This window comes from Haliotis rubra, unplaced genomic scaffold (genome assembly GCF_003918875.1).
Source record: "Haliotis rubra isolate DU_JTF1 unplaced genomic scaffold, ASM391887v1 Scf1025, whole genome shotgun sequence".
In the NCBI taxonomy this organism is placed as follows: Eukaryota; Metazoa; Mollusca; class Gastropoda; order Lepetellida; family Haliotidae; genus Haliotis; species Haliotis rubra.
This window is the reverse complement of record NW_025764921.1, coordinates 144,007-170,344: the sequence shown is the minus strand read 5'-3', so window position 1 is coordinate 170,344 and position 26,338 is coordinate 144,007. Positions and strand designations below refer to the sequence as shown.

At 38.5% G+C, this 26,338-nt stretch overlaps 1 protein-coding gene across 2 annotated transcripts in view; it reads left to right on the top strand.

Moving 5' to 3' along the window:
- Positions 1-25,238, top strand: part of LOC124271375 (putative bifunctional UDP-N-acetylglucosamine transferase and deubiquitinase ALG13) — a 130,641-nt gene extending 105,403 nt beyond the window's left edge. The window contains exons 14-18 of one of the 2 annotated variants that reach the window (XM_046706510.1): positions 9,134-9,237; positions 10,332-10,606; positions 13,181-13,221; positions 22,201-22,324; positions 23,197-25,238. In XM_046706510.1, coding sequence (XP_046562466.1) covers positions 9,134-9,237; positions 10,332-10,606; positions 13,181-13,221; positions 22,201-22,324; positions 23,197-23,354 — 702 coding nt within the window. In that variant the 3' untranslated portion in view covers positions 23,355-25,238. Of the gene's footprint in view, positions 1-9,133; positions 9,238-10,331; positions 10,607-13,180; positions 13,222-22,200 lie in introns of both variants that reach the window. The other variant, XM_046706499.1, reaches the window with a different exon arrangement.
- The last annotated feature ends 1,100 nt before the right edge of the window (positions 25,239-26,338 follow it).

The following is a 26,338-nucleotide window of genomic DNA, read 5'->3' as shown; positions in this document are numbered from 1 at the left end:
GGAGCCGATTGTGCTCATTTCCAGTCAAGGCCTGGTTGTTGTTGCATATGATATTGTGAAATTCGGTTGTGGTTTGCTGCAGGGCATGTCTTAGTGGCACAATGTTGGCGGTAGCATAATGGTTAAAGCGTTTGCTTGTCACGCCAAAGACACGGGTTCCATTCCCTACATGGGCACATTGTGTGCATGAGTCAGGATAAGTATAAAATATCAATTTTTTTTCAAAAATTACATTTCTGGTGTCCCCCGAGGTGATATTGCTGGAATATTAGTAAATTTTTTATGACTAGTAAATACGAAACGAGTCATCAGAAGATGACAAATCCCCCCAGCCCCCACAAATTTGAAAGAACAAATCTGAGTTACTAGAAGTCCAGCTCGATGTCTGATTGTCCGTCCATTATACAAGAGTAGTTATTGAGCTATTGTTTTGATACATCGTCAGGGTCATATATTCAGCAATTCTGGCATCAAAATATATGCAACACAATTTTAATATCAGAGACTTGTTTAGATTTTGTCACTGACCTGTTTTTCATGGTGGAAGACATTTCCATAGAATCGTTTAGTCTAGGTTTCAAAAGGAGTGAGTGAATTTCCTGAGCACAACTTGAAAACATGGAAGATTTTTCATCCAAACCTGGTGTCGATCCACTGTAATATTGCTGGAGTATTGCTCGAATATTGCAAAAATCGGCCTAAAACCATATTCTACCATGACTTAAGTAAATACTGGAATGTGATTGGTTAATTAAAGTCATTCAGAGGTATATAACCACATTATATACCTCTGATTTTCCAACACAGTATTTATCTTTTTGAAATCTTAATAATGCGGTTATGGTAGAATGGAGATAAACATACTGTGTTGGAAAATCAGATGTATAACGAAATTATAACAGCTCTAAATATTTTATTTAAACCTCACGCTATGCCTTTGGTTTTAAATCAAATTTTGATGCTGTTGATCACTGGATTGTCTTATCCAGACTCAATGTTTTAGAAACTGTTCCCATGTAGCTGAAATATTGTGCTGGAGTGTGTCATTAAACAACAACAAACAAAACGAAACTTTCTATCTGGGGGGAAAAAAAAATATTAATTTTTTTTCTCAAGATCAAGATTTGTCCTTCAGTACATTTTTCAAAAGGTTTTGATCAACAATTTGGTCCAGTTTTTTGAGAAGTCACTAACAAAGTTAAGGCATTAATATGTGTCTATTTGTCAATAATTATTTCTTGTTCTTCCACATTTTATTTGTATAAAACAAATACTTTTAAAATAAAAGCTTACTTCTCAAGTATAGAGATCCCTCATTGGCGATTCAGGTGTAGTACAATGCAAAGCCAAGCAGCTCTACCAAATAGTTGTGAAATTCATGAAGCGTCTGTTTGTAGAAGGGAGAAGCAAGTGTTAAATGTCGTGTTATTAGTTCTCTTGATTTCTGCCAGGATAAACAGCAACAAATGAACTTCAGAGCATCCAATTTTTGAAATTCTAAGTGATATACGTTAAATGTCTTCGCTGAGCCAAGAATCAGTGAGCAACGCTAATCAAACACAGTAAAGGTTGTGGTGAGGTTTTTAGAGGGGATGTGTTTACTGATGTGATCAAGTCATAACGCAGTCGGGAGAGGCGCAAGGGGGATGGAGCTTGCACCAGATTCTGGCAACAAGGTAGACTAACGCTTCATCTCTGAATATATAATTTTGATAGTAAATAATCACATTTAAATTGAAAAGGAGCACCGTTGAGATGCAAGATTCTGAATCTGGGGAACATCTAGACCTGCTTCATTTAGGGCTTTAGCATTGCTGGGAGGGCTAGGCTGAAGGGAATATGATGTGGTTCGGGGACTGTGTTACAGGCTAGCAACAAGGCTTTAACACTGGATGGTAAACATTTCACATGGCTTGATAGTCAAAGGTTCAAGGAAATGGTGCAGATCATGTTTGTTGGACATACACTGTAAGTATTGACTGAATTCTAACATTTTGCTGCCCTGTGTTGTGGATGTGTATGATTGAGTTTAATTATTGGGAAATGCTCACAACAGTGTTGATGGACGGTACCATATGAGTTTTGTTTTCTTGGACAGATTCAGGGCATTCATAGTTTTTCCATTTTTCACATAAAATTGCATCATGTTCGCCAGGTCATCTACAGAAAATTTCTGCTTGTTTAGTTTGTTAATTGGTCGGTAATATACTGATGTGCACAGATCTGTTGTTGTTTTTGTCAGAAAACCCTGATAAAAACTGCCTTAAAGACAAATATATTAAATTGATTTTGTAAATAATCCTTTTCACAATTTGTTGTCATAGCTTGTCATAGATTTCATTAGATAGATGACTGATATGACAGGGTCAGACATTTCGATCTCTTTACCATGAAATAGAATTTACATATTTGTGCTGAAAAGGATTCTTTTGTCGGTTGTAAATGATTTTCATGAACTCAGAAGACTGTAAAGATGAGAGACCTTTTAAAAAAATCTTTGTTATTGCAACAGGTGTTCGATTTATGGCCAGAAGTCAATAACATCTGGTGTGTGAAAAAATAAGTTTGGTGATATCTGTTCCAAATTAAACTAGAGGCGCATCATCATCATTCCTTCGTATCCATCCCGAATGAATGCCACTCAACAGGGCATACCTCACTCTCAAGAATCCATCCTGAGATTTATTTTTCTTCAACTTTCTGATGTAACGAGCAATTGTTACTCAGTCACACCAAATCTGGTTGTTGATCAAATACTTAGTATTTTTTAGAAATGTCCTGACAATGGGGGACAATTGTGATTTTATAGTGTTTGATTAATTGTTTTCAGAGATGCTAATAATGCTTGTTGTAAAAGTAGCTAAGTTGGGATTACAATATCTCATTCTTTATGGAGTTGTGTCCTCTACCTGTACCAGGATGGACTTGTTCATGTACCCACTGTGTGTGGTCTGTTGGGCTTTCAACCCTGTATTAGATTTGAGAATTTGTGGAAAGTGGCATCACTCACAAACAACATGCTTTGATAACAGTACCTTATTGTGCTTTAGGAGTTAGTCTTCTGCCTTTCAACATTTATGGCCAAGGATCGTTTATGGCAAGCTCATCTTAAGATGTAATAGGTCTAGTGTCACCAATTCACCTAGTTACCTTGTCGCCTAGTGACTTTTGATATTTAGCTTCATGTCCTGTGTGGTTTGTGTAAAATAAGGGCAACAGTATTCAAAGATGCTTTTATCATTATTCTAGATTCTGACGTAAACAGTTTTTGCTGACAAAGCAAATCCCTGCCATGCTTTTGAGATTTGTTAATAACTTTTCACAGTCTACTTATACCTCTACTTGTATTGAAAGTTGACCATTTTGCACTGAGGTTCAACTTTCTTCAGACAATATTCATGTGCCTTCATGCATGCGATGAAGAGACCCACATTTCTATAACCTTGCAAGAAATATTGTAAAGACATAATCTGAAGAGAATGTATGCACTTGACTTACACGTAATGAAATTGCTATTATCGGGTAAACATTTGTTAAGTCAAGGCAACGGGTAAGAATTTTAGTGTGAAGTGTGCTAATTATAGCTGATAACCATGTTGAGTGATGGCTGAACCTTAGGGCAAGGTGGCGGATTTGACAAACCATGAATTGTGATAGCTGAAGTTTCAAGCCTTGAGTCTGCCAGTATTGAAATTTTAATGTTTCATTTATATCTAATGATTTCATTGGTCATTGCTTGCGCTGTCAATCACTGGTTTGTCTGGCCCAATTGTTTACAGGTCGCCATGATCCAACTATAATATTGCTGATACATCACAGCATTCAGTCACTGATTGAATATACGTTAAGGTATATATGCCACGCACGCACCCACACACCCACCCACACACCCACGCAGGCACGCACACACCCACGCAGGCACGCACACACCCACCCATGCACACGCATGCATGCATGCATGCACACACCCACCCACTCACACACAGAGGACATCTGTGACCGTTGATTTGACTTGACATTGATGAGGACGACCAATCAACACGCTACAGTTTGTGGTAGCCGTCATTGCGGCCTTGTAACGTGCCCGGAGGGTCAGTGGATCCAGATGAATTAGATAAACCAAATGGCACACTTTGTGTGTCTCTCAACGCCATATGGCTTCAAGTCTAACACCTGTTGTAGGAGACCTTAGGAAAATTCCCAATCTATTTAATTCCAAAAATGTTGGTAGATCTGCAAATGAATATCCTGTAGATTTGTGGTTGAATATTCTGGATGGAATTAGTGGTGCTTAGCCAAGTGCAATGTGTGTATTGTTCTGCCCTACTCATGCAGTTGGAAGTGTCCCTGTTCCTTATTCATATCGCCACATTATTGGGGTAAATTAGTCAGAAGTAGAAAATCGACCAAAGAGTTCAAATTTTATGGGGGTAGCCTAGTGGTCAACGCGTTCACTCGTCAGTGAAGGCACAGGTTCGATTCCTCACATGGGTACAATGTGTGAAGCCCATTTCTGGTGTTCCCCGCTGTGATCATGCAGGAATGTTGCTTAAAGCTGCGTAAAACCATACTTGCACTCACTCACTCCCCCAAAACAAATATTTTATTATTTTCAATGAAGTGATTAAAACCTAAGCTCTGATATCACAGCCTATACACAGCAACTGGTGCTGTTCTGACAAGATTCTATCGACTGTTTTGACAAGTGTCCTGGATCAATACACAGTTGAATCAATGAGTTATTTAGGTAAATATATTGACACTGTTGGTGTGTGCCCTTGTCAGTTGATCATCTCTCTATAACCCACTCAATACTTCACGTGGCAGCTAGCTTCAAGAACCATTTTGCTTCATGTACTTTGGTATAACAGTCTCCCACTGACATGTGCTGCTGCTGCCACTGTCCACGCTCTGCTGCAGGTAGGGCAGTTTGACTCTGATGTATGTATAATTGTGCATAAGGCCGGAGTCTTCGGCCACAGAGTACAAACACCCAAATTATCATTCACAGTGGTAGTTAGTTTCCTTCAAGTATTTGTAGTTTGTTATGTATTCTATATTTTATCAATATGGGACTTGTCTCATTGTTTCAGTAAATAGAATTGTTTCACAATTATTTCTACTTAAATACTATCTCATTGATTACTCTCCAAGTGTGTAACATGTTATAAAAGGTTGAAGCTATTTTCATGACTATTTGATTAACAAGCAAGGTTGTTTTAGGCATTTTTAATTGTACTAGACGTCGTGTATGTCTGTTTCTAAATATGTATCTATACAAACATACAAGTAGACTCGTTGAAAAGTGTACTTCATCCAAATTACACAAATTATTTCATTGGATTTTTTTCAAAATTTATCACACATATTTGTAGGCAAGCAACTCAGAATGAAGTAGGTGTTATTGATTTGTCTTGTGTTATTAACAAAAAGACCCTACGGTATTTTATACTCACAATAAAATGCAAAAATACAAATGTTTATTTAGAGTAAGAGTGATTACATTTGTTTCATATTTTTTCACGATAGAGCAGAGGCATCACAACTAAAACTAAGGTTTTGTTTAAGTTTCGTAAACTAACTGCAGCTTGTCTCCACCAACTTAAGTGGAGGGACCATAAACTGACGTACAAGCTCCACAGTAATGTAGCTTATAAGTTATACAATGATTTGTTATTGAGAATTGATAGTATGTAATCATTATGGTTAGTTTCACTTGTCAATAATGTCAATCATGTACTGGTTTGTAACTGAAATGTAACTCAGCTGGTTAAAACCTGAATGTAGATGTGTACTGAATTGCAAAATATTTTTTACCAAAATATTACAATATTCAAAATTTAAAAATCGAATTAGATGTAAATTTGTATAAAACAAGCGATGATCACATTAATAATCGAAATTACTCATCCGTGGATTTTCAGAAAAATATCGTCAACCTCCAGCTATGGTCAAAACACTCCACTTCTTAAAATCATTCCTATCATACGAGGATTGTTACACCCCATCTGAATAATCAGATTAGTTTGTTATACAGCTGAAGTGGTAGTGAGCCTTGTGGTATTTGTGTTTGAGATTAAAACAAAGTAATCTTTCAAGATCTCAAGAACCTATTTGCTTCAAATTTTAATGCATGTCATTAATTGCTTCTGACAATAGGCAGATATGGAACCATTTTTTAATGTACAACTAATTTTCCTAATGTGCGATGCGGCTTGAATTCATAATTAAAATTATGGAGTTTTAATGATTTTTCCCCAGTTGCTGACTGTGACAAGTTATTTGGTCAGCGTGACAGTATAAGTTGTTCACTGGTCTTGATGGGGACATGGGCTGATGTACCCTCGATGTTTGTTTATGTTTAGGGAACATAAAAAACATCAAGGGTACATCAACCCCTGGGCCCCGAGGGACCAGTGAAGAAAGTACTAGTATTTATCTTACCGAACACCTCAATAGTAATTTTGAACTGTTTGAAGCATGGGTATCGGATCATAGTATGGAGTACCAGACGACAAGAAAAACAAATTTAGACTTATCTCCTTTACATCGATTTGCATTCGCAAAATATCGCTAATTTCCGTACATCATACATGATTCAATGATATGCAAGATAAAGAATTACTACTATGAAGTACTAAATGAGTTCGGCATTCCCAGCAGGGTACATAGAAAATGTTACTCGCTTGTAAGCGGGGTACATTGAAAATAATAGAAGAGCGCTCAGCCAATCAGAAAACGACATTTATGTTTGAGGCAAGATAATATAGATTGTATGCTTCTCTCGAGGGTAATACGGTCTGATGTACACCTCTTTGAAGCAGTGTCACACGAGCCGGTAGGTGAGGGATAAACACTGCTACAAAAAGGCGTACATCAGACCGTATTTCCAGAGGGAGAAGTTTACAACATATTTATTTTACTGCCATGTTAAATGTTCAAAATATTTAAATATGATTTTATTTTATTTGGAAGATCGATAAGCTCGCTACCGAATATATAACATGTAAACAAAATGGCATCTGCCTCTCAACTGGATTTTTAAGATCAGTGGAACATATTCTAACAAGCTTAAAACTGCTATAAAAATGGTTAGGTATGTTTAAGTTGAGTGTGCAAACGATGCAATGCTTAAAATTGTTTAAATGTAGCAGGGAAAGTCAGTAATATAAATGTGTCCATAGTGAACTCAAAAACAGATAATCGAACTGTTTTCGAACTAAGGGCACTGCATGTGTCCTATTATGACGTCATATGATTGTTAGCGATACAGTTTCTCGGTGGAGAGTTTAGAAGTTACCATGGCAGTGGGTAATATTTTTTCCAGTTGTCACCCTCCTGGGAGGGGTGACACGGAAACATTGTTAAAGCGTCATTAACCAATGAAATTAAAGTATTTTACATGAAGGTAAGATAATTGCTCCTCTCCAACAATATGACGATATCGGACAAAATGACTGTACACAAATGAGCAAGACCATTGTTTTACGGATGTTATTTTATCTTTCTTGATCACCTTGTATTGTTGGCCCTGTAAAACAGGGATCTTCATTTCAAGTTTGTCATGATATATGTTTTTATTTGGCATCCAGCCTACCTGTTAAAATAATTCCATTCCATATGTGCCCTTCTATTGAGCATAGTAATTGAGGTCAGTCATCAAAGTTTGTAATTAGGTACAGGTTTATGTACATGCACACATCAAATACTTCTTATCTCAACATTACCTGTGAGAGATAAGGGTTATGTCTTTGTAAGCTTTTATTTGATGGTGTAACTGCTGATTAAGCTTCGGACTGTTTGATTGCAATTCAAGATGGTGCCAGTGGTGTGTTTATCTCGGCCCCTCAGGGGAGGCATGGTCCAAACAGCCTACAGCTGTTTCTTCTTAATCTAATAGGTCGTGCTTTATGTTAACCTATATCCTTCTCTTGCTTCATTACTGGGACAGTGTTAAAATCAAACTGTGAAATTCTCTATTATTTTTAATTAGATAGTGTGAAACCAATATTTTAAGTAAAACTTGAATACAACAGTAAATTGTTGGGACAATATTAAGTAAAAATTAAATTGGCCAGTTACTTTTAAATACAGTAAAAAAGAATTCGAAATAAAATTTCAGTAGAAGTTTGTTTGAATATGTTAAAAAGTAGGCTTTATTTCAGATTTTTTAAGATTATTTTTATTTTGTTTTTATTAAACAAGGAATATATTTTATTTTTTTGTTTTATTTTGATATAAGCTTCTCCCTTACTTACCAATTGTTTAACTTTATAAGATAGGTAAGTATGATATCCTATGAATTTTTCCAGTTACTCAAATATGACATAAAGAAATAACAAGGTACACTTCATTTTTTTCTACAAAGTTTGCCATAATTATGTATTTGGTGAGGGCTAGTGAGGTGTGCAGTTTGTTGTACACAGAAACCTATATTCAGGGTTTGAATCCTAGATGTTCTATGTATGTTGACACCATCACAGCCTTGCTCTTTGGTTTCACACAAGTTTTAGAACATCTGAGACCTGCATCACCCCCACACCTTGATGTCACTTGTATTGTGTCCAAAGTGCCAACTCAAATAAATGTGATCTTGTTGTATGGCCCAAACTTTATATTTTTTATTATTCGTGCTTTTATATGCGGTGTGCCCCATGCTTAAAGCTGATAGAAGGGAGAAAAGCTGGAGTTTCTAGTCAAGTTTGTTTGCTCTCACTGGACCCAAACATGTACAATAACCTTTGTAATATTGTAGTGTTTGCCATAACTTTCAATGTTTTTAAATCCTAGTGTATAGGTTTGATCAAACGACAGTAGGCAATGCATGGAAATTACTTCAAATATACCTGGACATCATGTAATTCAGATTCCTTGTTCAGTCACCCAGTAAAGTTCAGTGGAACGACTAGGTACGAATCAAAGGATGTGCTCATGGCAAGCCCTGTTCCCAGAACATCCCCCAAACATCCCCAGAAAATCTCCTACATTGTTGTCCACCCTGAGAACATGACCATAGAACGGTGTGTGTCCCTATGGGTATTAGCCCCCTGTACAGTGGAAACAGTTTTACGAGCGTGTTTAATGACTGTATTGTGTGTGTGAGTATATAGTGGTCACTGTGGTCCTGTTTCAGTGTCTAATGCCAGTTGCCTCTGTGGACCTACCCTCCCAACACTACCACATCTCACCCAGCAGATCCCCACTCACACGCTCAGTCTGGACACCCAGGGACAACAGGTGGGACAGCTCTCAGAAAACTTGTTACAGTTAATTTCATTTGAAGTGCGGCGGTTTATTCTTGTGTCATTTGCTGTAGATTTTTGCTTTTAGGAGCTAGTTCTTGGCACTGTGATGTAGCTGAAATACTGGTGTCTAATATAATCCATATTGCATGCCACTGTGTAGCTGAAATACTGGTGTCTAATATAATCCATATTGCATGCCACTGTGATGTAGCTGAAGTACTGGTGTCTAATATAATCCATATTGCATGCCACTGTGTAGCTGAAGTACTGGTGTCTAATATAATCCATATTGCATGCCACTGTGTAGCTGAAGTACTGGTGTCTAATATAATCCATATTGCATGCCACTGTGATGTAGCTGAAGTACTGGTGTCTAATATAATCCATATTGCATGCCACTGTGTAGCTGAAGTACTGGTGTCTAATATAATCCATATTGCATGCCACTGTGTAGCTGAAGTACTGGTGTCTAATATAATCCATATTGCATGCCACTGTGTAGCTGAAGTACTGGTGTCTAATATAATCCATATTGCATGCCACTGTGATGTAGCTGAAGTACTGGTGTCTAATATAATCCATATTGCATGCCACTGTGTAGAGCTGAAATACTGGTGTCTAATATAATCCATATTGCATGCCACTGTGATGTAGCTGAAGTACTGGTGTCTAATATAATCCATATTACATGCCACTGTAGCTGAAATAATCCATATTGCTGGTGTCTTAAATCCATATTGCATGCCACTGTGTCTGAAGTATAATATCCATATTGCATGCCACTGTGTAGCTGAAGTACTGGTGTCTAATATAATCCATATTGCATGCCACTGTGTAGCTGAAGTACTGGTGTCTAATATAATCCATATTGCATGCCACTGTGTAGCTGAAGTACTGGTGTCTAATATAATCCATATTGCATGCCACTGTGATGTAATTGAAGTACTGGTGTCTAATATAATCCATATTACATGCCACTGGTGTACTTGTATTACTGTTGATCGCTATGACATACAGAGCAGACCATTCTGATAATGCTGATGTCTCTTGAATAATCTTCTTGCTAATAACCCCCTCCATTTGTAGCTGCCGACCGCTTGACATAGGGCAGAGAATGCCGATACCTCAAGCACCTGTTCCTGAGAGTTCTGAGCCTCTAGAGAACGGCGGTGGTGGACATTACTGCTCTGTACCTGTGTCCTCGTCCTCCAACAACAACTCCCAGGCTCCCCTGCCTATGACACAACCCCCTGTGTATCTAGTGCCTGTAGTCAATGTACCATATGCTTCATCCATTGGTCAGGTGAACTTCAGTTGGGGACCATCTCAAGATCCATATGGCAAAGATTTGCCCCTCTCAGGTATTGTTTGAGTTGTGTGTGTTATTTGTGAGTCAGTGCTGATCCTGTTATGGAGGTGGTCATTGGCAGAAATTCTGCAACTGATCAACTGAAATCAATTTACCATGTCTTAAAAATGCTGTCTCTATAATAAGGAAGCATTGGCCATTTTAGAAATTATTATCTGGAGTGAGTGAGTAATTGTGTTTTTGTGCAACGTTTTAGCAATATTCCAGCAACAACAAAGTAAGAAATGTCTGTTTTTTTACATTCTTCTCATTTTAGGAATTGAACTTGTTATTGGTGTGGCTAGCCTATGCTTTTATCCCTAGGCTACCCCACTGCCAGTGGAAGAAAACGAAATAAGATTCATGATCTCAAATATGATCATGCAGGTTATTCCTTCTGTGGGAATTGCTGAATTATTCCTGATCAAAATGTGAACTCGCTATGGTATTGGGGGATGTGTTGGCACAGCAGGACATGACTATGCTGACTGTTGCAAGTTGTCCAGCTCAAACCCAAGCATTGTCCAAGGTATGACCTTTGCTCTGTCAGCCTTATATCTATGCTGGTGGATTTCACCAAAGTGATCTATGGCTGCTGGGAATGTTAAGTTTGAATGACTGCTATAAGCATTAGTTGTGAACATCTCCATCCTTCATCACTTGGGTAGCCTAATGGTTAAAGCGTTGGCTCGTCATGTCGAAGACCCGGGTTCGAATCCCCACATGGGTACAATGTGTAAAAGCCCATTTCCATCCTTCATCACTCATGTTGCTGGAATATTGCTAAAAGCGGCGTAAAACCAAACTCAGTCAGTCAGGCCTTCATCACTTGTGGTTATCTTCCTCAAGAAGTTGCCATGTGATATATTAAAATACTCTTCAGAGAAGTGGCAAATAACATGCGTAATCCAATCAAACATGACATTGTATCCCAATTGTGTAGATTAATGCTCATACTGTTGATCACAGGATTGTTTGGTCCAGACTCGATTATTTAAAGTCCGTCACCATATAGCTGGAATATTGCTGAGTGTGGCGTTAAACAAAAAAACAAACAAAAAAAACAACAGAAAAACAAAGGAACTAGCTACACACAAAGCTGTTCACATGAGTAGTGAACTGCTGCTTAGGACATAAGTGGTGAACATCTAGATCCTGCATCCCTTCAGGCTTTCTTTCCACATGAGGCAGAGGCGGTGGGGGTAGCCTAGTGGTCAAAGCGTTGGCTCGTCCACGATGACCGAGCTCCATCATGGGTACAACGTTGTGAAGCCCATTTCTGGTGTCCCCTCGTGATGTTGCTGGAATATTGCTAAAAGTGGCGTAAATCAGTCCGTCAGTCAGTCAGTCAGTCCACATGAGGCTGCCATGTGATATGACTGAAATACTCTCCAAAGAGGGGATAAATAACTCACTCACTCTCACTCACTCCAGTGTGCATGTTTAGCATAAAAACTGTGATCCATACCTGAAAACATGATTTAAATTCACGTAAATGTCAAAATCTGAATGATTATGCTCACACCTGACCAGAATAGAGACTGACATTTGCTTTGGTCACACACTGTGTTCTACAGTTTAGTACAGGTCTAAAGTAGTTAGAGCTATGTTTCAATTGCCTACAGCTGCATGATATGATTCTGGTACTGAGGTTTGGTTGGGTAGCCTCATGGTTAAGACATTCACTCATCTTGCTGAAGGCCCTGGTTAGATTTCCAACAAAGGTGCATTATGTTTAGCCTTGTAATTGTTGGAATATGTCTAAAGAGTGCAGTAAAACTATGCTGACTGCTTGCTGTCGGTTTTGAACTGATGTAAGACTTCCATGTATTCACTACAAGCACTGCTTCCCATGATCACATGATTCTTCTGTGTCTGTCTCTTTTATGAGGGGCTGTTGTGTAGCCTAGTGGTTAAAGCATTTGCTTATCACACCGAAGACCCTGGTTTGCTTCCCTACAGGGGTTTAGTGTGTGAGGCCCATTTCAGAGGTCTGTGAAGCCCATTTCTGGTGTCATCTGTGGTGATATTGCTGGAATATTGCTAAAAGCAGTATAAAACTAACTCACTCACTTACGTGCCCACAAACTCACTCACTCACTTACGTGCCCACACACTCACTCACTCAAGTTTAAGGTTAAGAATTTAAGGGATTCTTAGAAGCAAACCTTCAGGACTCTTTTTAGTTTTGAACTTGAAATTGTAAGTAGTTCAGGCATTCATATAGTTATTCCCTCACTCCATGGAGGTTCATACTCCAGTGAACTCACGCTAAGTGAAGGCATTACTCACATGGCAACTTCACTCACTAACAATGGCTTGGAAGAGCAGCAACCTGTTCAGTTGATGTGTACGTGAGCCAGACATTAAAGTGTTTGTCTGAAAGTGGGCTCTTGCCTTCAGCCAGTGTGCTGGGATACATTCACTCATATATGTATTATCACTATGATATCTTTCATCAAAGTTTTCCACTCGTTGCCATGGTAACCCAAGTTATTAGTATTCCCGGGGCAAGTTGTTGTCAAGCTACTATCAGTATGGGAATCATGGAGGGTGAGTGTGTAGCGTTCTTTGTCTTTTGTTTCAGATATGAACACACTGCGATACTTCTTCAACCTTGGTAATGAGGTTAGTCATCATATTTACATATTTTTGTCAAACTTTCAAGTTCTTTGCCATCTTCTCAATATATTGCTCAACTTTTTATAGGGATATTCTGATTATCCATGATATTGAATATGATGATATATAATGTTACCGGAGTAGTATTAAGTGTTGACATTACATTTTGGGTAAACATAAGTTCATATTAGCTGTTAACGCCTTAGAATATGATATGGTTAATACTTTCAGAAATATATTGTAAGTTAAAATATATTCTGCTGCAGTGATTATTTTGGTTTGTTTGTGTGTGGATTCATTGACAGAGAATTCAGCAGCTATGTTTCAGTGCTAGTTAATTTGAATTTTGAATTTAAATGCTTTTTAATAATTGACTAACAACATGATATCAAATTACTGATATAGACAAGGTACGTGTCAAATGCAAAATATAGCGAAGACAATTCTTGAAACATTCCAGGCATGTAGTATACATCTTGAAATGAAAAGGTCAACTTGACACATTAAAGCTCGTCAATTTGAATATATTTTACATTTGAAGGTTAATATGATTGTGGATATTTAGAGCTTCAGAATTAGCGTAAGGTTATAGTAAGTACACTGTCTACAATTCAACATGTGACAAAAATAGTGATGTATGTTAAAACTACAGCGAACTCAGGGCTGTGAACTGGTCAGCACAGATGATAAAGTATTCCTAAAGCCAATATGCTGGTGTCCTTGCAGTTTTATAGTTTGAAAAGTGCTTTCAGTGGCATAAAACCATACTCACTCCTGTATCTTCAGTCTACTGCTGTGTCAGTTATGGTGGTGAAGGACAAATGGTGGGTAGAACAAATAAAACAACATGATAGCTACACTTACCGTGTAGTTTTATGAAGAGGCACAGATAGAAGGAAGATGTGGTTGGCACCTTGGGGAGAAGATCAGGATAAAAAGGAGGGGTGGATTCCCCTCAAAACTATTTTGCGGCAGTAAATGAGAGTGGAGGTGTTATGGGAAGGTGATGGAGAGTAGACTTATTGTGTAACATCAACTTTTGCTATCCTATTTACCTTAGTATATTAAGTAGAGACTTATTTCAAGATTTTTCCCATGTATTTGGAAATACTCTATTTTGTTTATGATAATCTATTCTGACAACGGTTTCACTCCCTAGTGTGTCTCCTGGCTGGAAGGGGCAGTGGGGTAGTATAGTGGTTAAAGCGTTTGCTCGTTACGCGCGCCGTAGACCCTGGTTCGAATCCCCACATGGGTACAATGAGTGAAGCCCATTTCTGGTGTCCCCCGCGGTGATATTGCTGAAATATTGCTAAAAGCGGCGTAAAACCAAACTCAGTCAGTCAGTCAGTCCTGGCTGGAATTATATATTGTTAAGGGATTTGTTTTATGTCGTCATGAGCCCTTCATGTATGTGTGTTGACTAGTTAGTGTGTGGATCACACTGAGCGAGGATGTGATTTGTTTTGAAAATGACATGCTTTTATTTCATGTATGAGTGTTTGTCTTGATACCAGATGTGTGCCATTGCCTGTGTTTTCATGAATAGCTGGGTGGTGCAGGCTAGATTGTCTCATCTACTTGTTGCATGAAGTAGACTAGTATGGCTACGGCCATTGTGCTGATGGAGTCAGGTTGGTCTTCTGTACATAACCACATTTTCTGGGTTTTTTGTTTTGTTTTAAGATAAGCAAGAATAATATATCAATACAATTTTAACTTATTAAATATGGTTCAAATGATTGCCGGGGCGGTGGGGTAGCCTAGTGGTTAAGGCGTTGGTTCGTCACGCCGAAGATCCGGGTTCGAATCCCCCATGGGTGAAGCCCATTTCTGGTGTCCCCCCGTGATGTTGCTGGAATATTGCTAAAAGCGGCGTAAAACCAAACTCAGTCAGTCAGTCAAATGATTGCCTCTCTTTTGTCAGCTTTGTAAATGTCTTCAGCAATTTCAGTGAGTATGTTGTTGCAGGTTTGTGCATCCTGAAGAAAACCACAATGTTGCAGTAACATACTGGTCAGTCTGACCAATCAGAGGTAGCCTAGTGGTTAAAGCGTTTGCTCATGCTGAAGACCTGGGTTCAATTCCCCACATGGGTACAATATGGTGTCCCCTGCCGTGATATTGCTGGAATATTGCTAAAAGCAGCGTAGAACTAAACACACACACACTCTCTGAATAATCTGTGGTGATACACGGTTAGTGTTCACACTGGCACACTGATCCAGTCTCCTACAGTTTATGTGCTTACTTGTGCCTTTCATGTGCCAGCAACTATGATCATTTGTTCAAATACTAGAATATACTCGATCATTTAATTTTTCGGTGCCTTACCCATTCTTAAAGTCTTAAAGGGGTGGTGGGGAAGCCCAGTGGTTAAAGCGGTTCGATTCTCCACATGGGTACAATGTGTGCAGCCCATTTCTGGTGTCCCCCCACTGCGATATTGCTAGAATATTGCTAAAAGCAGCGTAAAACCATACTCACTCACTCATTCTCTTGTAAAGTCTTAAGCTTCAGTTTGTGATATCATGGACAATAGCTACTTCCTTTATTGTAACATGTGACATTATGTGATTCAAACTGACCAATCAGCTGTGAGATATTTTCTAATCATTTAGAGCCTGACATGTAGTGTTATTGATTTGAATGTTTTTGAAGAACACTGTAAGAATAGTTTTGCTGACATGTCTGTTGTAACTTGATTTATGGCTCATACAACATCTGTGACGAAGAATTGTATATATTGAAGGGTGAGGTGTTGTAATATTTCATATGTGGCAAGTTCATTGATTAAATCAGGGATTTGAGTTTTCATATCTTTGATTTTTGGGGAATATTTTTAGAAAAGTAAGGCTAGTAAATTTGGTCAAAATAAAAATGAGTTTGTGTGGCTAAAATAACATTAAGTTGATTTCGTTGGATAATTTGTTGATGAAAACCCCAATATGCTATGATTGTATTTAGTATAATGTGTGGTATTATACTGTAACTCACTTCATTATTGACTATCAAGAAGGCGTGTTCCCTTCATAAGATATATATTGTATTGTCTATACTAGTATCTTTTTAGCGTAACATACCAGTTTAAACCAAAATTTGTGATACTTTAGTAGTTTTACTGCCCATTGACTACAGGTTTTTATATTCTAAATTTATTGATTTTAATATGCAAATTTTTCTCGTCACGATATGGCTGAAATATTGCTAAATATTAACTTACTGACTTCATAAGAGGACTGGTATGGCCAATCTTGACATTTGTCAAATTATTATTGAAAACATTTCGTTACTCGTGTACTTTCTTGGCTTATTTCTGATGTACGTATAACTGAAAATTGCTGATGCAGCGTTAAGCAATATTTACTCTCATTCTGATCTACATACACTTTTACCTTTGGAGTTGGAGTGAGACCTGTGCATTTCATCACATTTCATACCCTCACTGTATTTAAATGATATATCTTTTTCTCTTTTCACATCAAACACAATTATCTGTTACGAAAACCCTTTAATCAGAGGGCTCATTCCTGTATGCTGTATGTTGCCCCCCCCTAGATCCCCTGCCAGCTCTTAGCAGTCCCGGTGGTTCCTGGACAAAATTCCTTCACTGAAACAGTTTGAAGGTTGCAGCCATGTTGATAGTGCAATACCCCATGCAGAGTTACCCCCCTTGGCTATGTAAGACTTTGTTCTTACAAGTACCAGATTTGGTCCCATTGTCATTGTCCTGGCCCCGATTTCTCGAAACAAACTTAAGTCTGAGTTTTGACTTAAGTAAGAGTTTTTACTCAAATTTGAGAAAAAGCAGGAAAATGCATTTCTCAGAATGAACTGAAATCAATATTACATTCAAACATAGTTGACAATTTGAGTTGGGTAGATAGGCTACTTAAGTTGTTTGGGCTTTTTTATTTTAAAAAATGCAGTTGAGTTAAAAAAATCAGCTGTTTCAATTTGTCAAACTCAGTTTGAAATTTGAGTAAAAACTTAAGTTTTTTCGAGAAATCGGAGCCTTAAATGATTATGCTCTGTGACAATAAGCTGACAATGGAACTGAAAATAGTGTTCAAAGTGGCGTTATGACAGACATACAGTACATAAGTTATAGGTTTAAAAGGGTCATCTTGAGGTTTGTTTATATATGTTACATTGTGAACATTTGTACAAATAACGCCATCTCGGCCATAAGGTTTGCTGATATACCAGATAATCCAATTAGATCTCCATCTGTTGTGGTGATACAGTTTGATTGCTTCACATGGGGTAAGCTCCCTGCAGTGAGAGGGTGTGTGGAGCTCCCAGCTGCTGCACATGGTCAATATGGTAACAGCAGTGTTTCAGCAGAGCATACTGGCATATAGACGTGAGAAGAAACGTCTCCTGTGCGTTGTGGCATGCGTGTTACGACAGACAGATTTAAATCTGTGGTATGGCTAAGACGGATAACTGTATGAGTCAGTGTGCAGATTCTCTGATCAAGCTGCATCAGTATGAATAGATTTAAGGTAAGAATTTGTCATGGTTGATTTGATGAAGGAAATTTAATATAGTGGATCTCTGTTTTGAGATTGTTGTGAATAATGGATACAGTCTTCTCAATAGCTTTCAAATTTCAGTGACTTTAATTCAAGGAGTAACAATTCTGTCACACTTGCCAAACTGTCTTATTGGGAATTTTAGGGCGGTGGGGTTCGATTCCCCATGTGGGTATAATGTGTGAAGCCCATTTCTGGTGTCCCTGGCCGTGATATAGCTGGAATATGGTTAAAAGCGGCGTAAAACTGAACTCACTCACTCACTATTGGGAATTTTAGTCCAATTTACTAGTAACAAGCCAGTTGAGGTGTCGTTTCATGGGTAAGTCTTTTCAGTTCGTAGAAAGGATCAGAAATGGATGCAAAGTTTTAAACTTGGTTTTAGCTGATGTTATGGCCAGGTATAAAGTTTTGTAGAGTTCATGTAATACACCTGTGGAGGATTGGGGTACAAATATGCTTGCAACTGTAGGGCTATTAAAATATGATGTCTTGCCCACAATGTTTTTAGCAAGCCCTCCTGGCCAGTGAATTTAAGAAACTAATTCATACACCAAAATTGGATATGGCATTGTTTGTCTCACTCATTTATTTGAGAAACATTTATCTTCAAAATGCAGTTGATTAATTCATTTGTACAACAAGTCGAAATGATAGATTTTATTAATTATTTTGTATTTAGTTACACAAATATTTTAAAGTAAAGGTCGTGAAGATCTGTGCGATCACTCATGAAGGAAGGTATCAACTTTGGTACATGGAATTTGACAAGAAAATACAAACATCATTCGTAAAAATATTTTAAGTAGTAAAAATTTCCTTATGTGAGTAGTAAAAGTAATATGTCTGTGCTCTTTGAAGTGTTTGCTTAGATGGCAGATGTATGAAACTCATCCCGCTCAATCGCATCTGGTAGTATCCTGCTTGGTATTAGAAACCCTTTAAACCCACCTCTGTCAGTCAAATAGCACCTGGTCGTCAAGCTGCAAAACTGTGTCTGAAACAGTAACTTACAACCTTCTAATCTCAAATTTACTTTTTTCTGTTCCATTGCTAAAAAAAATATTGGAGAGGTGTTAACTGTTAAATTAAAAAAAACGACAATTCTTTTATTACGATAAAACTATCGGGAACAATATTTGATGTTCACTATCTAATTTGATCTGCTGGTTTATTCAGTGTGTAGATGTTCTCAAATTAATTTGACGGTGATAGTGTTTGCAATTTGTGCATGTGAGCTTGCATATTGATCTTCAGGAGGATTGTGTTGACGGAGCTATTGATCCGTTGACAGATGTTTGTCGTGTACATGTAGATTCTCAAACTCGAGAGATATTACCATACATGACAGTCCCAGTTTTGAGTTAAAAAGTAATCAAATACTTCCAGGCTTCATTTGGGTTATATCATGATAAAATAATGCTTGCATGGATCCCATGTATCCTGTCATGTCACCTACTGCCTTCCTCGGGCGGTGGGGTAGCCTAGTGGTTAAAGCTTTCACTCATCATGCCGAAGACCCGGGTTCGATTCCCCACATGGGTACATTGTGTGGAGCCCATTTGTGGTGTCCCCTGCCATGATATTGCTGGAATATGGCTAAAAGCGGCATAAAACTATACTCACTCACTCACTCACTCACTCACGCCACTCACTCACGCACTCACTCACTCACTCACCCACTCACCTCCACTCTGCACTACTCCCTTCCTCATTCAACCCATCACTACAATTTGGGGTGATGGGGTACCTACTCACTCACTCACTCACTCACTCACTCACCCTCACTCCCATTCCCACATGATGGTACAGTGGTGCAGAAGCCCATTTCCAGGTTCGATCCCCCTCACTACATATTGCTGGAATATTGCTAAATGGTGGAATATTGCTAAAACAGGCGTAAAACTAAACTTACTTATTACTCACATGTGAACACAAGTTGTACAGATGTCATTGAACCCTGAAGTCTGTGCAGACTGTGACTTACTTAGAGTAAGGGTGTAATCCTGAATTCATCAGATAATACCACGACCAAATAGCAGATTGTCAATCCATAGAAATGTGACATTGTTATACGATACAGCTGCTTCGGCTGAAACATTGATTCCGTGCCATTGATTTTGTTCAAAACCACACTCTAGGGATTTACGTATTTTGTCACCTGGTGCTCGGATATCGGTCCCTAAATTCCACAATATTAGCAATAGAATTTGTTTATTCTTACAGTCTCTTTACACGCTACTCCGGGCGATGGGGTAGCCTAGTGGTCAAAGTGTTCACTTGTCATGACGAAGACCCGGGTTCGATTTCCCACATAGGTACAATGTGTGAAGCGCATTTCTGGTGTCCCCTGCCGTGATATTGTTGGAACATTGCTAAAAGTGGCGTAGAACCATACTCACTCGCTAACTCACTCACTCACTCATATGCTACTCCACTTTTGATAGCCATGGGTGTTTATCGTTTTTATGATTCGCAAAACTGACTCTCATTTGTCAATTGTTTATTTGAATAGAATGATCCATATGAATACTCTTACTAAAAGTGATTTGGTATCTGTTTCTGAAACTATATCCAGTATTGCGGACAGCTTTCGTAAGATAAAAGGTGTGCGATAACATTATCCCATGTAATGTACCTCTTGTGCTGTTAAATATGTACCAGATAATCAAACGGTCAGAGAAAGCCCTGGGGAAAGTAATGAGTGTTTTATGATTCATTTATGTACCTTATTTATTTATATGTTTTAAATACCTTTTAAAATACTACTCAACATTTATAGGGATACTTAGATAGTTCATAGTTCATACTTAATACTTGGATAGTTCATAGTTCATACTTGGATAGTTCATAGTTCAAACTTAGATAGTTCATAGTTGATGATAAAACTGAATTAGTTTAATCTTGAAGTTTAATCTTGGTCAGGCTCCATATTAATATCAAATACCATCTGCATGTGAACATATGCAAAACAAGTCATCAGATTAAGACGCAACTGAATGCTCACTATCCATATCAAAAGTTGTGGGTTATCCGGTGTATTGATGTTGATCATAACTCTTGAAACAATGGCAAAATTGTACCCTGGTTTGAAGATTGAAAGCGTTTAAGAATGTGTGCCTACTTTCTCTCGTGGCCGTGAACTGCCCAGGGGTACAAATTGATAATGAGGTGGTATGAGAAAGGGGGGAGGGGTGAAAGATAAAAGATACTCTGTTGTACCCTAGGGGTTGTATATTTATCACAGTGATGACTGGGAGGTATGTAAACATGTACATTATGATGTTTTCATCTGTATACTGTTAACCCTGTATAAAGTTGGTTACCGACATGCATCTCATTCTTGTGGTGTTGCATGGAGTATGATCGTCACAGATTCAGCTTGTGGATCTTGCTTTCTTGGTTTGTATTTCGAGTTTGTGTATTTAAGGGTTAGAGGATGGTTTGTTGCTGATTCAGGTTTTCTCATCATTTATTATTGTGAGAAAAACAAAACCCTTAAAGTTCATTTAACTGTGGGATCCTGCTGTTTCAGTCTTTATAGCCTTGACCTGACAGTTTGTCTACAATCTGCAAATACAGGCGTATTTTAACATTTTGTTCAACACTTGAGCTTTATTCAAGTTATTTGATGACAATCCATAAACAAAATTGAGTCTGGACCAGACCATCCAGTGATTAACATCATGAGCATCGGTCCACACCATTGGGTTACGATGACATGCAATCTGCCATGTCACTGAGCCTTAACCTATTCCCTGATTCCAACTAACCTAGGTTGCTTGGGACTATATTCTTGTGTGGAATTCCCCATGAATTGACCAAAGTTTTTCTATATTGTGAAGACAAAAGGCATACATTTGGTGTTAGGATTGAGTGTTTGTTTCTGACAGACACCTCAGTTAACTATTTTTATGTAATGATTCAAAGAAGTATGGCAGTGAGTCGGTTTCGATCCAACATCAATCCAGTTATAAAAGTTATGCAACAGCAAAAATTGAAAGATCTTCAGAACGGAACAAGGACCACCTATAAACGTAACAAAGGATAGAAAAGTATACAAAGTGTCATGTTTTAAAAAACCATTTTGGATTCTGTCATAAAAACACAAAAAATGTTTGACAGTTGTGTTAACGTTTCCATGAATGCATCAGTATTCAAGGGCATCATGTGTCTTTGTCTTGAACTGATAAAAAAACCCACAACCATATTCATCCACCCATCTTGATCTTTGTTGTTTCTTTTTCAGCACCATGAGTAAAAAATATTTCTTTCTTTGTCCAATAATGTAGTGCTCTACAATATTTTAGCATGACTGCGTCAAATTTGGACCAGACAAGTCAAAGATTGACATCTATTGGGGATGGATAACTTACAAAGTTGCTCTTGTTATAGTTTGAAAGTTGCCTGGAATGATAAACTGTTTATTGATTGTTTTTTTTTCCAGTATTCAAGAGTGATCGCCAGTTTCCAGCAATCCCAGCAGCCAATATTGCCACCTCCACCACCGCCACCCATGATTGGTCCTGTTGACATGTCAGCTCAGCCAATGATGTCACATTATGATCAGGGTCAGTCAAGCATGAGAAACAAGTTACCTGTTAAAACACAAATCAGTCAAAAACCATCTGATTTCAATCTAGCACCGAAACCTGATCTGAAGAAGGGAGGTAACTCTGTGTCCGATCCTTACCGAGAGAAGGAGGCTGAAGATGAAGGCTGTCTGTCCACTGACAGTGGTTGTGTTAGTGAGTGTTCAGGCAGTTTGAGCCCCTCCAAGCTGGAGAGTTCCACTGAGGAGGGAGATATGGAGGGCAGTCACAGTGTCTGTGAAAATGAGGAGAATCCTCTAGGGAGCACAGAATGTATTGAAATTAATAGTGAGGGCAAAGGAAAGGGTAAACGAAAGTATTACATGTATGGCAATCACAAACTGGTGAAACCAATCAAAGAGATCCCGCCAAGGTTCCAAGTGTTGCTGGCTGAGACTAGCTCGGCTAAAGCCCGGTGTGAAGGCCAGCCCATCTACATTCAGCAGTCCGAGGGCTTGGTTAGTTATAAGGACAGTGCAAGTAACCTGAATGTTAATGCCAACTGTTTTGTTCCTGGTCAGAATCTCCCCATTGATATGAACTCCGGTCTCACATTCTTGCCTTGCACGTCCTTACAGGTCCCGACTTCCCAGCCTCCCACAATGCAAAGTATACCTCCTTCACTGTCGTCGACCTTGGTTGGGCCTCATCACCAGCCCCCGCTGTTCACAGCCCCCCCTCCTAACACTGCTCCCCTGTCCAGCGTCCCAACGTTCTGGTCAGCTCTCAACCCCTGCCTAGCTCTGCTGCATGCGGCCCTCCTCCTCCTCCCCCTGCTTCTCTTGCTAACAGTTACACAAATGGTGGTGGTGGTTCCTGCTATTATGTCTATCCGTCTTCTCCTTCCACAGGCTTTGCTCCCATTCCTGGCACACCTTCCCAAGGTCAAGGTCAAGTGGTGTACATGGTAGGCCCTTCGTACCCCACTGCGCCTGTCCAGGCCTTCCAGCCAGGGCTGCCCCCTGTGAACTACAGCGTCGGGGTACCCTGCCCCGCAGCTACACAGTAACGGCAAAAGAAGATGGAGTCTTCGCTAGTGCTACTCCTAGCTTTCTTAGTGCGCACTGTTATCATCCTAAACTCGACATTTTATGTTGTCTGGCCGTCTAATTCCATAATTCTTATTTGGCAAAAGTCTAAAATTTGGACTGCAATTTTTACATTTTTTGCAAAATAAATTTAACATTTTGAGTCAAAAGTTTGATATTTTTAGGGCATGTTTCTGGAAATGAAACAAGGGCCAGATTTTAATGTATTTAGTTTCTGTATGGTTATAAACATACAAGGAAGTCTAGGTTTTAGGATATTAACAGCTACGTAGTGCCATCAGTTTTAGGCTAATTGTACTTGGTGTTTAACACTAATATTTTTAAGCCATCTTCATAGCATAACATTAGAGCTTGCCATTACCAGTCTTCCTGCTGCTTCGGTTGATTGGGAAGAGTGAAGGAAGAGACTAGTCCATTATTGAGTGTTGGAAACAAAAAACATGGCGTCTGAAGGAGTCCAGGCCTTGTTTGAACATACAGTCTTGTCGAAAACATGTATAATATTCTGTGCCAAGAACTGTTGTTGCTGAGTTTGAAACGAATACGAAGGAACTTTGTTGAAATGCGCGTGACTGAATCCGATTGATGGTAGTAGTGAATCCTCACAAACTGACATGTACCTCTGACTCAAGTGAGCATTCTGTGTCATCGAAGTCTTGAACTTCAAGCAGAACATTTCTGTGAAACGTGTACATATTCAATCCTGGGACAGTTTAAAGTGTGGTAGAAACCATCACTTCGAAAGGGCACTGCCAAATGGCTTTTGTGATGACCACTTCCTTGGCAGTTGAGATGACATCACACAGTTCAAGATGAAAAAACACGAATTATTGTCTCATTAACACACATTATGCTTGATGCGGATTTACCACAGTAATAGTCTGATGGTAGCCATTGATATTTGTAAGACTTCTCATGTACATGTACTTTGGTACAAGAAGAATTACGATAACCCAGTGCGTGTTGTCACGAATATGTTCATTGTCATTTCTTGAACGTCAGGAGATATTGCCTCCCTTTAGCATTGTCAACATTTAAAAAGCATTTAGTTTGAGTGTTTTGTTATTTGTCCGATCATTAAAGATATTTATTTCCATGTTTGTATTGGTTGTACTAACCTTGTAGTACGTTAGTTTTCTCCCCTAATGGAGCTGATGATCAGTCCAGAAAATCTGTTTATGTTTCGACAGACTTTTCTGTCAATTTGGGGAGCATTAATTGTGCCCCTTATGTTTGTTCAGTTGTGTATACAAAATAAGTTCATATCTTTGATGTGAAGTTCAAACAGTATCTCTTCAGTTTAACAGATATTGAAAGTTAAATGTTATCAAATAAATATATATGTATTTTGTATGCAATTTTGAAATTTAACTTTGTTGATTGTAGATTATGCAGACTTTAATGATGTTTGTTATTAACATTAAATGTTAAGCCATTTCAGAACATCAACTCCATTAATTTGGTTAATTAAGAGATTCAGGCACAAAGTTTGAGAAGTCATACCTTTTCTGTCATAAATATTGAAGAAAGGATAAGTATTGTCATACAGAGTTTGAGCTGTAGACTTGTCCACTTGCTGTTCTCTAAGGAGAGCATTTTGAAATTAATCGAAAATAGGTGTTTTACTTCTCTGGTTGTGTATGGATTGATGAAGGTACCAGAATGATACATGAGGAAAAACAGTATGTATATATAATTAGTCCTCAGGCAAAGCCTTTTGAAAATTTAGGAATTGTTAGATGGGAAACATTTCTTTAGTATGAAAAATCTTGTCACCCAGGATTCATGAGTTTTTACTGTGCTTCAAGGAGCAGGAACATATTAGGTATACAATAAACACAATTTCTTGCATCGTAAATCTTCATTCTTCAGTCAGTATTTTTACCATTAGGATTATGATATGGTACTGCAATTAACAAAGATTTGTTAACACGTAAGAATGGTCAAGCCATAATGGTGAAGTGAATTTGAATTCCTGAGTGTGGAACAGTTGTCTCCACTGATCACGTGGCTGTGTTTCGGTATTGGTCATGTTGCAGTGTACCAGGGAAACAGGTTTTATTGACGTCTAGGGACTGACAGTTTTCCTAGTAGATAATATCAGCAGTTTTTCCCCCGGAATATTGACGTCTGAATATATCCATGACCAGTATTGTAGACTTTCATGGTCATTGTTACCAGTACAGCCATCTGGACCATTACATCTTACAAGCTTTGTGTAACATGGCACAGATACGTTTTGTACCAACAGCAACAGATTCTTTTGTGGTGATTGTTTGACTTTCCTTCCAGCCTTCCCAGGTGTATCATTATAGGATAAAAATAATTTTGTATTAAGCATAATTGTATGAATGAGTACAGATTAATATGTACTGTGTTGAGTTTGAATATGGCTGCATCTGGCCTAGTAGTAACACTGTATGGTGGTTACAACATCTAGTGCAGTTATAGATAAATGTACCCGAGTCAAAATCATATTCAGAAACCAACCCTAGCTGAGAACAACCTGCTGTAAAAGTGACTTGATAAGTTGATTAAATGATGTGAATCTGAATTCAGATTGTTGTAAGCAAGCCTAATGTGATGCAAGAATACCTTATTAGAAAATATTGGTGGTATTGATTTCTAGATTCTTTCTATTGGAAAACACATTTCTTTAACACTTGCATTGATTGACACGCCCAAGACCCGGGTTCGAATCCCCACATGGGCACAATGTGTGAAGCCCATTTCAGGTGTCCCCTGCCGTGATGTTGCTGGAATATTGCTAAAAGCGGCGTAAAACCAAACTCACTCAGTCAGTACATTGATTGATGCCATGGTTCGGCACACTTAGTCTGCTAGGAACCAGTTTAACACACTGAACAGACTAGGCGACTGTCTCTAGGGTCACACAGTCACACCTAGGGTACGTTCCTGTAGTCTGATTTTGACCCTGGTTTTG